At 43.9% G+C, this 12,323-nt stretch overlaps 1 protein-coding gene across 8 annotated transcripts in view; it reads left to right on the top strand.

Moving 5' to 3' along the window:
* The window catches only part of LOC137376021 (uncharacterized), a 69,097-nt gene that overhangs the window by 18,926 nt on the left and 37,848 nt on the right, over positions 1 to 12,323 (top strand). For all 8 annotated transcript variants that reach the window (XR_010976122.1, XM_068043956.1, XM_068043955.1 and 5 more), the window contains 3 exons: positions 4,897 to 5,166; positions 6,965 to 7,309; positions 7,388 to 7,657. Coding sequence is in view for 7 of the 8 variants with exons in the window: in XM_068043956.1 (XP_067900057.1) it covers positions 4,897 to 5,166; positions 6,965 to 7,309; positions 7,388 to 7,657 (885 nt within the window). In the remaining variant the exon portion in view is untranslated. The remainder of the gene's footprint in view (positions 1 to 4,896; positions 5,167 to 6,964; positions 7,310 to 7,387; positions 7,658 to 12,323) is intronic.

Here is a 12,323-nt window from a genome sequence, read left to right as displayed (position 1 = left end):
CATATGGATGGAGCTGAGAAATAAAAAAGGGGCAGCCACATGACTAGGAGTGTACTATAGACCCCCAAATAGTGAGAGGGAGATAGAAGAACAAATATGTAGGCAAACATATGAGTGCAAAACTATAGGGCAATAACGGTTGGGAATTTCAACTACCCCAAAATATCAACTGGGATACAAACAGTGTGATGGGCAGAGAGGGGACAAAATTATTGAACTGCATTCAAGAGAACTTTTTTTAGCCAGCATGTAACAAGCCCAATGAGAGGGGGCTCAATACTAGATTTAGTCTTCAGTAATGAAGCTGGGCAAGTGGAGGAAGTAACAGTGGGTGACCATTTTGGAGATAGTGACCATAATGCAGTTAGTTTAGCATAATCATGGAAACAGACAAAGATATAATAGGACTTAGAGTTCTAAATTGGGGGAAGGTAAATTTAAGAAGCTGAGAGGTGACCTGGCGAATGTGGACTGGATACAGCTACTTGAATGAAAATCAGTGGCAAACCAGTGGGAGGCATTCAAAAGCAAGATTCTACAGGCACAGTGTAGGCATGTTCCCACAAAGATAAAGGGTGGTACTGCCAAATCTAGAGACCCCTGGTTATCTAGAAACTTACAGGGTAAGCTAAAGCAGAAAAAGAAAGATTATGACAATCACAAACATTTTAAGACTTTTGAAAGCCTAAAGGAGTATAGAAAGTGCAGGGGTGAAGTAGAAAATGAAATTAGAAAAGCGAAGAGAGGACATGAAAAATTATTGGCAGATAAAATCAAGGAAAATCCAAAGATGTTTTATCAGTACATTAAGAGCAACAGGATAAATAAGGAAAGAGTAGGGCCGATCAGAGATGTACAAGGGAACGTATGCATGAATGCACAAGATGTGTGCGGGGTTCGAAATGAGTTTTATGTCTGTTTTCACAAAGGAGAGGGTTGATGTAGACATTGTAGTTAAAGAGGAGGAGTGTGAAATATTAGATACGATAAGCATAATGAGAGAGGATGTGCTAAAGAGTCTTTCTTTCTTTTGGGCCTCCTTATCTCGAGAGACAATGGATACGCGCCTGGAGGTGGTCAGTGGTTTGTGAAGCAGCGCCTGGAGTGGCTATAAAGGCCAATTCTGGAGTGACAGGCTCTTCCACATGTGCTGCAGAGAAATTTGTTTGTTGGGGCTGTTGCACAGTTGGCTCTCCCCTTGCGCCTCTGTCTTTTTTCCTGCCAACTACTAAGTCTCTTCGACTCGCCACAATTTAGCCCTGTCTTTATGGCTGCCCGCCAGCTCTGGCGAATGCTGGCAACTGACTCCCACGACTTGTGATCAATGTCACACGATTTCATGTCACGTTTGCAGACGTCTTTATAACGGAGACATGGACGGCCGGTGGGTCTGATACCAGTGGCGAGCTCGCTGTACAATGTGTCTTTGGGGATCCTGCCATCTTCCATGCGGCTCACATGGCCAAGCCATCTCAAGCGCCGCTGACTCAGTAGTGTGTATAAGCTGGGGGTGTTGGCCGCTTCAAGGACTTCTGTGTTGGAGATATAGTCCTGCCACCTGATGCCAAGTATTCTCCGAAGGCAGCAAAGATGGAATGAATTGAGACGACGCTCTTGGCTGGCATACGTTGTCCAGGCCTCGCTGCCGTAGAGCAAGGTACTGAGGACACAGGCCTGATACACTCGGACTTTTGTGTTCCGTGTCAGTGCGCCATTTTCCCACACTCTCTTGGCCAGTCTGGACATAGCAGTGGAAGCCTTACCCATGCGCTTGTTGATTTCTGCATCTAGAGACAGGTTACTGGTGATAGTTGAGCCTAGGTAGGTGAACTCTTGAACCACTTCCAGAGCGTGGTCGCCAATATTGATGGATGGAGCATTTCTGACATCCTGCCCCATGATGTTCGTTTTCTTGAGGCTGATGGTTAGGCCAAATTCATTGCAGGCAGACGCAAACCTGTCGATGAGACTCTGCAGGCATTCTTCAGTGTGAGATGTTAAAGCAGCATCGTCAGCAAAGAGGAGTTCTCTGATGAGGACTTTCCGTACTTTGGACTTCGCTCTTAGACGGGCAAGGTTGAACAACCTGCCCCCTGATCTTGTGTGGAGGAAAATTCCTTCTTCAGAGGATTTGAACGCATGTGAAAGCAGCAGGGAGAAGAAAATCCCAAAAAGTGTGGGTGCGAGAACACAGCCCTGTTTCACACCACTCAGGATAGGAAAGGGCTCTGATGAGGAGCCACCATGTTGAATTGTGCCTTTCATATTGTCATGGAATGAGGTGATGATACTTAGTAGCTTTGGTGGACATCCGATCTTTTCTAGTAGTCTGAAGAGACCACGTCTGCTGACGAGGTCAAAGGCTTTGGTGAGATCAATGAAAGCAATGTAGAGGGGCATCTGTTGTTCACGGCATTTCTCCTGTATCTGACGAAGGGAGAACAGCATGTCAATAGTCGATCTCTCTGCACGAAAGCCACACTGTGCCTCAGGGTAGACGCGCTCGGCCAGCTTCTGGAGCCTGTTCAGAGCGAATCGAGCAAAGACTTTCCCCACTATGCTGAGCAGGGAGATTCCACGGTAGTTGTTGCAGTCACCGCGGTCACCTTTGTTTTTATAGAGGGTGATGATGTTGGCATCGCGCATGTCCTGGGGTACTGCTCCCTCGTCCCAGCACAGGCATAGCAGTTCATGTAGTGCTGAGAGTATAGCAGGCTTGGCACTCTTGATTATTTCAGGGGTAATGCTGTCCTTCCCAGGGGCTTTTCCGCTGGCTAGGGAATCAATGGCATCACTGAGTTCCGATTTGGTTGGCTGTATGTCCAGCTCATCCATGACTGGTAGAGGCTGGGCTGCATTGAGGGCAGTCTCAGTGACAGCATTCTCCCTGGAGTACAGTTCTAGGTAGTGCTCAACCCAGCGGTCCATCTGTTTGCGTTGGTCAGTGATTATGTCCCCCGATTTAGATTTGAGGGGGGTGATCTTCTTGATGGTTGGCCCAAGAGCTCTCTTCATGCCATCATACATTCCTCTGATGTTTCCGGTGTCTGAGGCCAGCTGAATATGACTGCATAGGTGTTGCCAGTAGTCGTTTGCGCAACGCCTAGCTGTTCTTTGTGCAGTACTTCTGGCTGCTTTAAGTGCTGCGGATGTTAAATCGCTGGGGGCTTTCTTGTAGTTCAAAAGTGCAATGCGCTTAGCGGCTATGACAGGTTCCTTGAAAGTGGATAAGTCACCAGGGCTCGATGGATTGCATCCCAGGTTGTTAAAAGAAACCAGGAAGGAAATAACGGATGCGCTGAGGATCATCTTCAAATCCTCACTGAATACAGGGGAGGTACCAGACGATTGGAGTTCTGCGAACCTTGTACCATTGTTTAAAAAGGATGCGAGGGATAGGCTAAATAATTATAGGGCTTTCATTCTCACATTGGTGGTGGGTAAATTGTTAGAATCTATTCTGAGGGACAGGATAAGCTGCCACTTCGAAAGGCATAGATTAATCAGGGATAGTCAGCATGGATTTGTTCAGGGAAGGTCATGTCTTACTAACTTAATTGAATTTTTTGAGGAAGTAACAAGAAGGATTGATGAGGGAAGTGCAGCAGATGGGGTCTACGTGGATTTTAGTAAGGCATTTGACAAGGTCCTGCATGGCAGACTGGTCAGTAAAATGAAAGCCCATGGGATTCAGGGAAATGTGGCAGGTGAGATCCAGAATTGCCTCAGGGACAGAAACCAAAGGGTAGTAGTCAACGGATGTTCCCAGTAGCATTCCACAGGGCGTAGTGTTGGGTCCCTTGCTGTTTGTGGTATATATTAATGATTTGAACTTAAAAGTGGGAGGAATGTTTGTGAAATTTGCTGATGACACAAAAATGGCCATGTACTTGATAGTGAAGAGGATAGCCGTACACTGCAGAAAAATATCAATGGTTTGGTTGAGTGGGTGTAAAAGTGGCAAATGGAATTCAATCCAGATAATTTTGAAGTAATGCATTTGGGAAGGGCAAATAAAGTGAGGGAATATACAATAAACAGGAGGATATTGAGAGGGGTAGAAGAAGTGAGAGACCTTGGAGTGCATGTCCACAGGTCCCTAAAGGTGAGAGGATAGGTAGATTGAGTGGTGAAGAAGGCACATGGAATGTTTTCCTTTATTGGCCGAGGTATAGAATTCAAAAACAATGATGTATTGCTGGAACTGTATAAAACCCTGGTTAGGCCACAGTTGGTGTATTGCGTACAGTTCTGGTCACCGCATTACAGAAAAGACATAATTGCTCTGGAGCGAGTACAGAGGAGATTTACAAGAATGTTGCCAGGGCTCGAAATTTGCAGCTGTGAGGAAAGATTGGATAGGTTAGTGTTGTTTTCCTTAGAACAGAGGTGGCTGAGGATGACTTAATCGAGGTGTACAAAATTATGAGGGGCCTAGATAGAGTAGACAGGAAGGAGCTGTTTCCCCTAACGGAGAGGGCAATTACCAGGGGGCACAGATTTAAAGTGATTGGTAGAAGGATTAGAGGGAACATGAGGAAAACCTTTTTCAATCAGAGGGTGGTGGGTGTCTAGAATTCACTGCCAGGAATGGTGGTGGGGACAAAAACCCTTAATTCTTTGAAAAGGTACCTGGACATGCACCTGAAGAGCTGTAATCAGCAAGGCTATAGACCAGGTGCTGGAAAGTGGGACTAGATAGGACAGCTAGTTTTTTAAGCCGGCACGGACATGATGTACTGAATGGCCTCCTTCTGTGCCGTAATGTTTCTGTGGTTCTGTGGTTTGATGTAATTCGGTCTAATCATTAATGCAGCAAGTGACAGGTGCTGATGATGATCATTGGATTGTACACATCACTACTGACACTAAATCACATTGATCTGTTTTCCACAGTTGAGTCAAGTTTACAGCAGCCTGAGGTGGGCAGTGATGTTACTCTCAGCTGTACCATCTCCAAACTCTCAGATAAGGTCAGTCTTCATTGGAAACAGAGAGACTCATCTGAGCAGAACAGGAGGAAAACTGATCAGATCCAACTAAATAACACAGTCTATCAGATAATCAAACATGTTGCAGTTAAGGATGAGAAGTCGTATGTTTGTGAAGTGCAGGAAAATGGATCCATTATTCTCACAGGAGAAGGAGATTTTTCTGTGACCGAATGTAAGTGCAGTTTTCTCACAGTGGATATTAAAAAGTTACTAATATAAAACTGTTAAATATAGAGTGGGTCATACATGTCAATCATCACAACTTTATGCATTCAGTCAACATGATGCACATATCAACATTGAACAAATAACTGGCCATTCTCCTCTCAATGTCACATCTAATGAGTTCTGCTGTTATTTGAAGTGATTCCAGCTGCTGCACACTCTTAGCCTTCAAATTAGCATTGAGCTGGGAGCAGGACTAAGGGAAGAGGGAAGGATAGGGAATCAATGGTCATGGATGGGAGAGGGAAGGATACAAATGATGGCAATGTAGAGTAGAGATGGTGGGATAGAGAAATGACAGAGGCTGGGAGTGGGGCTTTGAAGGAGGAAGAGGGGAAAAGCTAAAAGTGAGAGGTTCAAGGAGGGAGTTGCAGAGGTTAGGGCTGAGGAAACAGAAGGTATTGCCACCAATGTTGGAATAGAGAGAGGACACAGTGAGAAGACAACAGGGAATGTGAAAGAAGACTTGCAGGTTGATAGGTAAATTGGCCATTATAAATTGTCACTAGTATAGGTAGGTGGTAGGGAAATATAGGGACAGGTGGGGATGTTTGGTAGGAATATGGGATTAGTGTAGGATTAGTATAAATGGGTGGTTGATGTTCGGCACAGACTCGGTGGGCCGAAGGGCCTGTTTCAGTGCTGTATCTCTAATCTAAAAAAAAATCTAAAAGATTATCCTGCAGGAAGTTGCAGGGGTAAATTGGCGTGAGGCTGTGAAGTGATTTGTCAACAATGATGAGGATTTTAAATTTGATATTTTGAGGGACGGGGAGTCTGTGTATGTCAGTAAGGATGGGGGCGGAGGATATAGTGTGGGACAGAATGTGGACAGGTAATTGTAACCATGTGCAATAATGAGTCACCTTTGTGAGATGTGAAACGTGCTGCCAATTTATTATTACCCATTTACACTATCGCACAAAGACAAATTACCCCATGTTTCTGTCAGAAAGCATCATGATTGTTCCCTGGACGATAAGTAAAGGATTTCCAACCTTCCAATTTTGTCAGCTGTGAAGTTGTATTTCAGCAACAATTAAACCAACTCTGGGTTAGTCTGGCTGAGGAGATTTGAAAGCTGTAGTAGAAATAGAGAAAAAGAAATAAATAAATAATGTGCAAAATGTGCACAGGTATAAAGTCTGTGCAAAATATTAAATGTAAGAGGAGTCAGGGTTCAGTGTGGAAAGAACCTACAAGTTTCCCCAACTCCAACAGCAGCGACCATGTTTTATGGATTGTGTTAAAGTGGGTCAGGCCCATGGAGCAGGGATGTACCCATTTTACATGGGTGAGATGAGAACTGGTGGCAGAATTTTGTCAGCATGGGACCATTTTTGAATAATTATTCCACATAAATGTAGATTGCACTTGCACTGACTGAAGGAAACCGTATTTGGACAAAACTGCAGTCGCCATTAGCAGGACTCCGTGTTACTGGCCGAGCCGAACAATATAGGATATGTGATGTCATAGTATTATTCCTGGCTCACAGACAACATCATATTAAAACTCAAAAAGATTTTATTTTCACAAAATTATGTTGCTTTTGGGTATTGAATTCAATGAGGTTTTCAATGTTTAAACAACTCATAGCTTTGACAAAAACTTGATGAAGCAAGGTTTGATGATTAAAACACAAAATAATTTCATCTAGTTAAGGCCATTCATTATTTTGCCCTCTTTCTTTATATCAGTCATTTTAAAATTCTAACACATTGTTCTCTGTCTTTCTGCCACAGATTTATATGGGAAGAGTTACACAATTTATCGGTCAGGCACAGATCACAGTGAACTCAACCTGATTTGTTATTTTTATTCTGTTTACTCTATCAACTCTGCTGCATGGAGCTGGAGGTCACATCATCGTCAAAATCAGGAGAATCAAATAGCAAATGCAGGGAAATCTCAGCTCATCAATATAAACAGGACTTACTTCAGGAGTCGACTGGTTCTCACAATGGCAAATTTTAATGGCAAGAACTTCAATGTGAGGATTGTCCCTGTATTGTTTGAAGATTCAGGAATTTACACATGTTCTCTGGGATCAAATAAATATGTGACCATTAAACTAATCACAGTTAAAGGTAGGAGACAGAATGTTTCCATGGTTTTCAATGATCATGTTATTGTTTAAAATCTAAATGATTTTCTTGTTTCCACAGTCACAGCTGAACCACCTGATGCAGTGACTGAGGGAGACACTGTTACCCTGACCTGCTCTGTCTCTGATGTCACTGAATCAATGAGACTTGTTTGGATTAACAGTGATGGCAAAACTGTTGAAGAAAAACCATTGAATGGATGGAATGGGGAAGAGAAATCATTGAGACTGATTATTCAGAAAGCTGACAGAGGCAAAGAGAACTGGATATGTGCTTTGTTATATCAAAACAGGCCCCAGGTTTTAGTCCCATATTATCAGGAGCCGAGTGGTAAGTGCCTCAGGGTTTGCTCTTTATGTTCTGTCACCATTGATTATTCCTGTTGCCGGAGTTAAGGCCTTCCTTTATATCCTGTGTGTGAGGTTCTACAGTGGGAAAGAGCCTCAGAAAATTGACCCTGAGATAATTCAGCGCAGCCTGGAGCGAGCTATGAAATTCCTGGTCTGTATTTCTCAACTGGACTGTTGGTAAACTCACTGAGACAGAGCAAGCATTTATGTTTGACAGAAAAATGGAACCAGTTCCATTCTTTTCTGACCATAAAAATGGAGGAAATGGGAATCCGAGGGAAAACATGCTGCTGGTTGGAATCATACCTAGCACAAAGGAAGATGGTTGTGGTTTTTGGACGTCAATCATCTCCATTGCAGGACATCATTGCAGGAATTCCTCAGGGCAGTGTCCGAGGTCCAACCATCTTCAACTGCTTCATAAATCACCTTCCCTTCATCATAAGGTCAGGAGTAGGGATGTTCACTTATGATTGCACAATGTTCAGCACCATTCACAAGTCCTCAGATGCTGAAACAGCCCATGTCCATATGCAGCAATACCTGGACAACCTCCACGCTTGGGCTAATAAATGGCAAGTAACATTTGCACCACACAAGTGCCAAGCGAAGCGATGACTGTCTCAAACAAGAGAAAACCATGTCCCCTTGATTATCACTGCTGAATCCCCCACTATCAACTTCCTGGGAGTTCCATTGGCCAGAAGCTGAACTGGACCAGCTGCATAAATACTCTGGCGACAAGAGCAGGTCAGATGCTAGAAATCCTGTGGTGAGTAACTCACCTCCTGACTCCCCAAAGCCTGTCCACCAGCTACAAGGCACAAGTCAGGAGTGTGATGGAATACTCTCCACTTGCCTGGAAGGCTGCAGCTCCAACAACACTCAAGAAGCTCAACACCATCCAGGACAAAGCAGCTCCCTTGATTGGCACCAGATCCATCATCTTCAACCTTCATGAGCTCCACCACCAACGCACAGTGGCAGTAGTGTGTACCATCTGCAAGGTGCACTGGAGCTACTCACCAAAGCTCCTTCGACAGCACCTTCCAAACCCGCGACCTCTACCACCTAAGAGGTCAAGGGCAGCAGATGCATGGGAACACCAGCACCTGCATTATCCCCTCCAAGCCGCACACCATCCTGACTTGGAACTATATCTCCATTCTTCACTATCGCTGGGTCAAAATCCTGAACTCCCTTCTTAACAGCACTGTTGGTGTAACTACAAGGACTGCAGCAGTTCAAGAAGGCAGCTCAGCACCACCTTCTCAAGGGCAATTAGGGATGGGCAATGAATGCTGCGCTAGCCAGCGACACCCACATCACATGAAACAAATAAAAATAAAATCAGAATTCCAAGACAAAATGCCCAAAATAACCACAGTAAAAAATAATTGCCAGCTGCAAACATTGGAATTGGAAGTCTCCATTCTTCATTCTGAGAAACCTCTCTGTCTGCCTCAGCTGATCCTGGACACTGTAGTATAAGGATGTAAAGGGTTAATACCAAAGACAGTGAGAGAGATCCTTCCCATTGTTCGAGTGATGATGTAATTCACAGGAGATAAGCTTGAGAAGAAGAAGGTATAGCAGCACGAAAGATGTTATCTTATGTGGCTTATGGTGAATATATATAGTAACTGTAAATGATAAAGAATTGTCAGTGAACGTTTACCTGAGTCTAAGACTTTCTCTAGAATGCTCTACATCATGACTAATACAAACCCAACAACCCAACAGAAACATCTGTACCTCATAACTCTCATTCTAACTGAAGGCTCGTGTATTGTGAGTGTAACACACACTACAACTTGAGCACAAAAATCAAGGCTGACACCCCAGTCCAATACTGAGGGAGAGCTGCACTGTCAGAGGCGCTGTCTTTCAGATGAGATGTCAAACCAAGGCCCAGTCTGCCCTCTCAGGTGGACGTAAAAGATCCCATAGCACTATTTCGAAGAAGAGCAAGTGGGCTATCCACAGTATTCCGGCCAGTATTTATCAAACAATCAACATCACAGAAACAGATCATCTGGTCATTATCACATTGTCATCTGTGGGAGCTTGCTGTGCGCAATTTGGCTGCCACGTTTCCTACAGTACTAAACTTCATTTGTGCTTTGTTGACTGTAAAGTGCATTGAGACATCCAGTGGTAATGAAAGGTGCGATATAAATGCAAATCTTTCTTTTTTTACAAAAGCAGGGAACGCGAGGCTGCAGAGCCATGAGCACTCATTATAATATCTGTAAATTAGCTCACTTGGGAAATCCACAGGCAGATCATGGGAAGGATAAAAATGTTCACGGGGTTTCAGATCAAATGATTTTCCTTCTTCCCGTTATGCTGTTACTGGAAGCACAGAATTGCTGAATTTACTCAGAGTCAGTGAGCAGTGGTTGGGAGGTCCCCTTCAGATACAAATCTGTTCGCACGTGCAGCCTCCTGTAAGCAGTTATAAAAGCCACATCAGTTAGAATTGGGAGAAGCAGAGACAATATTACTCGAGAGCCAAGCCAAGCATCCTGCTTACATGAATGTGTGAACAAGCAGTCTACAGAATATCTTGTGCTGACAGTCTGCTAGATTTTACAATGTTAATATGCATTTGGAAAGTGTGTGAAAAGTTGTCTGATTTTCCCACCTTGATGCTCCATCAAGTTTGCAGTGAAGGCTGATCATCCACATTCGAAGGTTAAGATTGTAAATGAAGGCAAAGTGTGAACCCACTTACCTTAGTAACCCTTTGGAGATCAACAAATGTCTTCCTCATCTACTCCTTGGATTACAAAGAAGCGTGTAAGATGGGGGACGTGAGTGAGCACAGGAGGCAGAGGCTGCCTTGATTTTGGGTTAGGGTTTGCATTTGTTATCAAAGATCACAATGAAGACAGTGAGACGAGAGGTCTGAAGATGAAAGCTAAGAATTCTGTGTACTTTTAGAAACTGAGAAAAGGATTTTCTGTGAACATTGAATGCTGAAACTTGGGGCTGAATTTTGTAGGCTCACTGCACATCGCGGCAGCACACATTTAAAATGGCGGCCTTCAGACCCGGAAGTGCAGTCGCTGAGCCCCCATGATATTTCGCGCGGGGATTCATTTAAATGGAGGGGGTGCAGTGGCCGCCCCCAATGACGTAGAGAGGCAGCCGCTCCATCTCTGGCAATGCCATTTGGTGCCACCGCGCAGGCACCAGCGCCATTTTTAAAGGGCTTCAGGCACTTGGGCCTCATTAAACGTTTTAAAGTAGCAGAATGGTTAAAAATGCAGATATACATTTATTCACATTTTCAATTCCCTATCCCACACCTGCAATGAGTAATAAAAGTCTAATTCTCCCCCCCTCACAAAAAACGTTTTCTTCAGCTTCTAAACTTTACCCCCAAACTTAATGACCTTTGACACGCAACCCCTTCTCACCGTCCCCACAATCAATAGAAAGGATTTTTCCCGCTCCCCCCTCTAATGATTTCACTCCTCCCCCTGCCGTCCCCTCCAGTGTCTCGCCTCGTAACTCTATACATAATTCCAAAGGCTGCACTGAGGCTTCACCACCGCTGGTAAAATGTGGCGGGGGGACCTTCTCAGCATTGGGGGTCATGGCGGGCCATTCCCGCAAGCATTTTACTGGCCCCTCCCTACCACGACCACTGACATCGAGGGGCTGGTAAAATTCAACTCTCGGTGTTTGAAATGTGTACACTGCAAGGCACCTGTTTCCAAGCAACCAGTAAGATTTATGACTGTCATGTGACTTGACTGTTAAAAAGTTAGTTTCACTTTTGAGTTGAAAAGTCAGTTGCTGCTAGACCTGTCAGAAAGACAGCCGAAGATTTCTTTCTCTTGAAAAGAATTTTTGCATCAAGTGTAATTTCCAATTTTCTCAAGACGTTAAATGAACTTTGAAGGATTTGCAAGTCAAATGTATGGGAGCCACACCCTTGTGGGTGTGTCTTCCTGGAGAGAGGAAGTCTTGTATTTTGGGTGTGGCAGATTACTGTTGCCTCAGGTCTCTGAAGAATCTATATTTCAAACTGCCTCCTGTGTTTGAAGAAGTCCTGAATTGGCAGAAATCTTTCATTTTTTAAAATGGGGCCTTTGCATTGAGTGAGAGAACGGACACCTTTTGCTGCAACCCTGATGGAAGACCTTGTGTGACGCCTGCTGCAGACAAATTGCCTTGAATGCCTACCCATCACAGACTGCTCATCAATCTCACCTGGAGAGTCTTTCAGTGGCATCTGACTAGACGACTCTGGGACACCTCACAGATCTGGCAATATCATACCAGACCGTAACAACCAATTATTTTATTATTCCAAAAAAACCGTTCGAAATCAAAACATCCCATTTACCCCAGTTAACCAGTTTTTGAATGTATGTGTGTGTGCATGAGGGTTAGGAAGAATAAGAAGTTATAAAATCTTTTCATATATAGATACATCTCATTATTGTTTTAGATTTAGTTTATTAATAACTAGTTAATTTTGTTGTTGTTTAAAGAAACCTAGTTTGGTGTCCTTTATTCTGTGGCATAAATAAAGTATTTAATTTGGCTATTTTCTGGTTGGTGAGAAATTTTACTAATATGCTGTGACCTGCAGAGAAGTGGGACTGACTTAACAGTGCATTATTCCCGCC

Source organism: Heterodontus francisci, chromosome 12 (genome assembly GCF_036365525.1).
Source record: "Heterodontus francisci isolate sHetFra1 chromosome 12, sHetFra1.hap1, whole genome shotgun sequence".
Classification (NCBI taxonomy): Eukaryota; Metazoa; Chordata; class Chondrichthyes; order Heterodontiformes; family Heterodontidae; genus Heterodontus; species Heterodontus francisci.
Note: the sequence above shows the minus strand (reverse complement) of the source record. Positions and strands in the feature narration are given on the sequence as shown.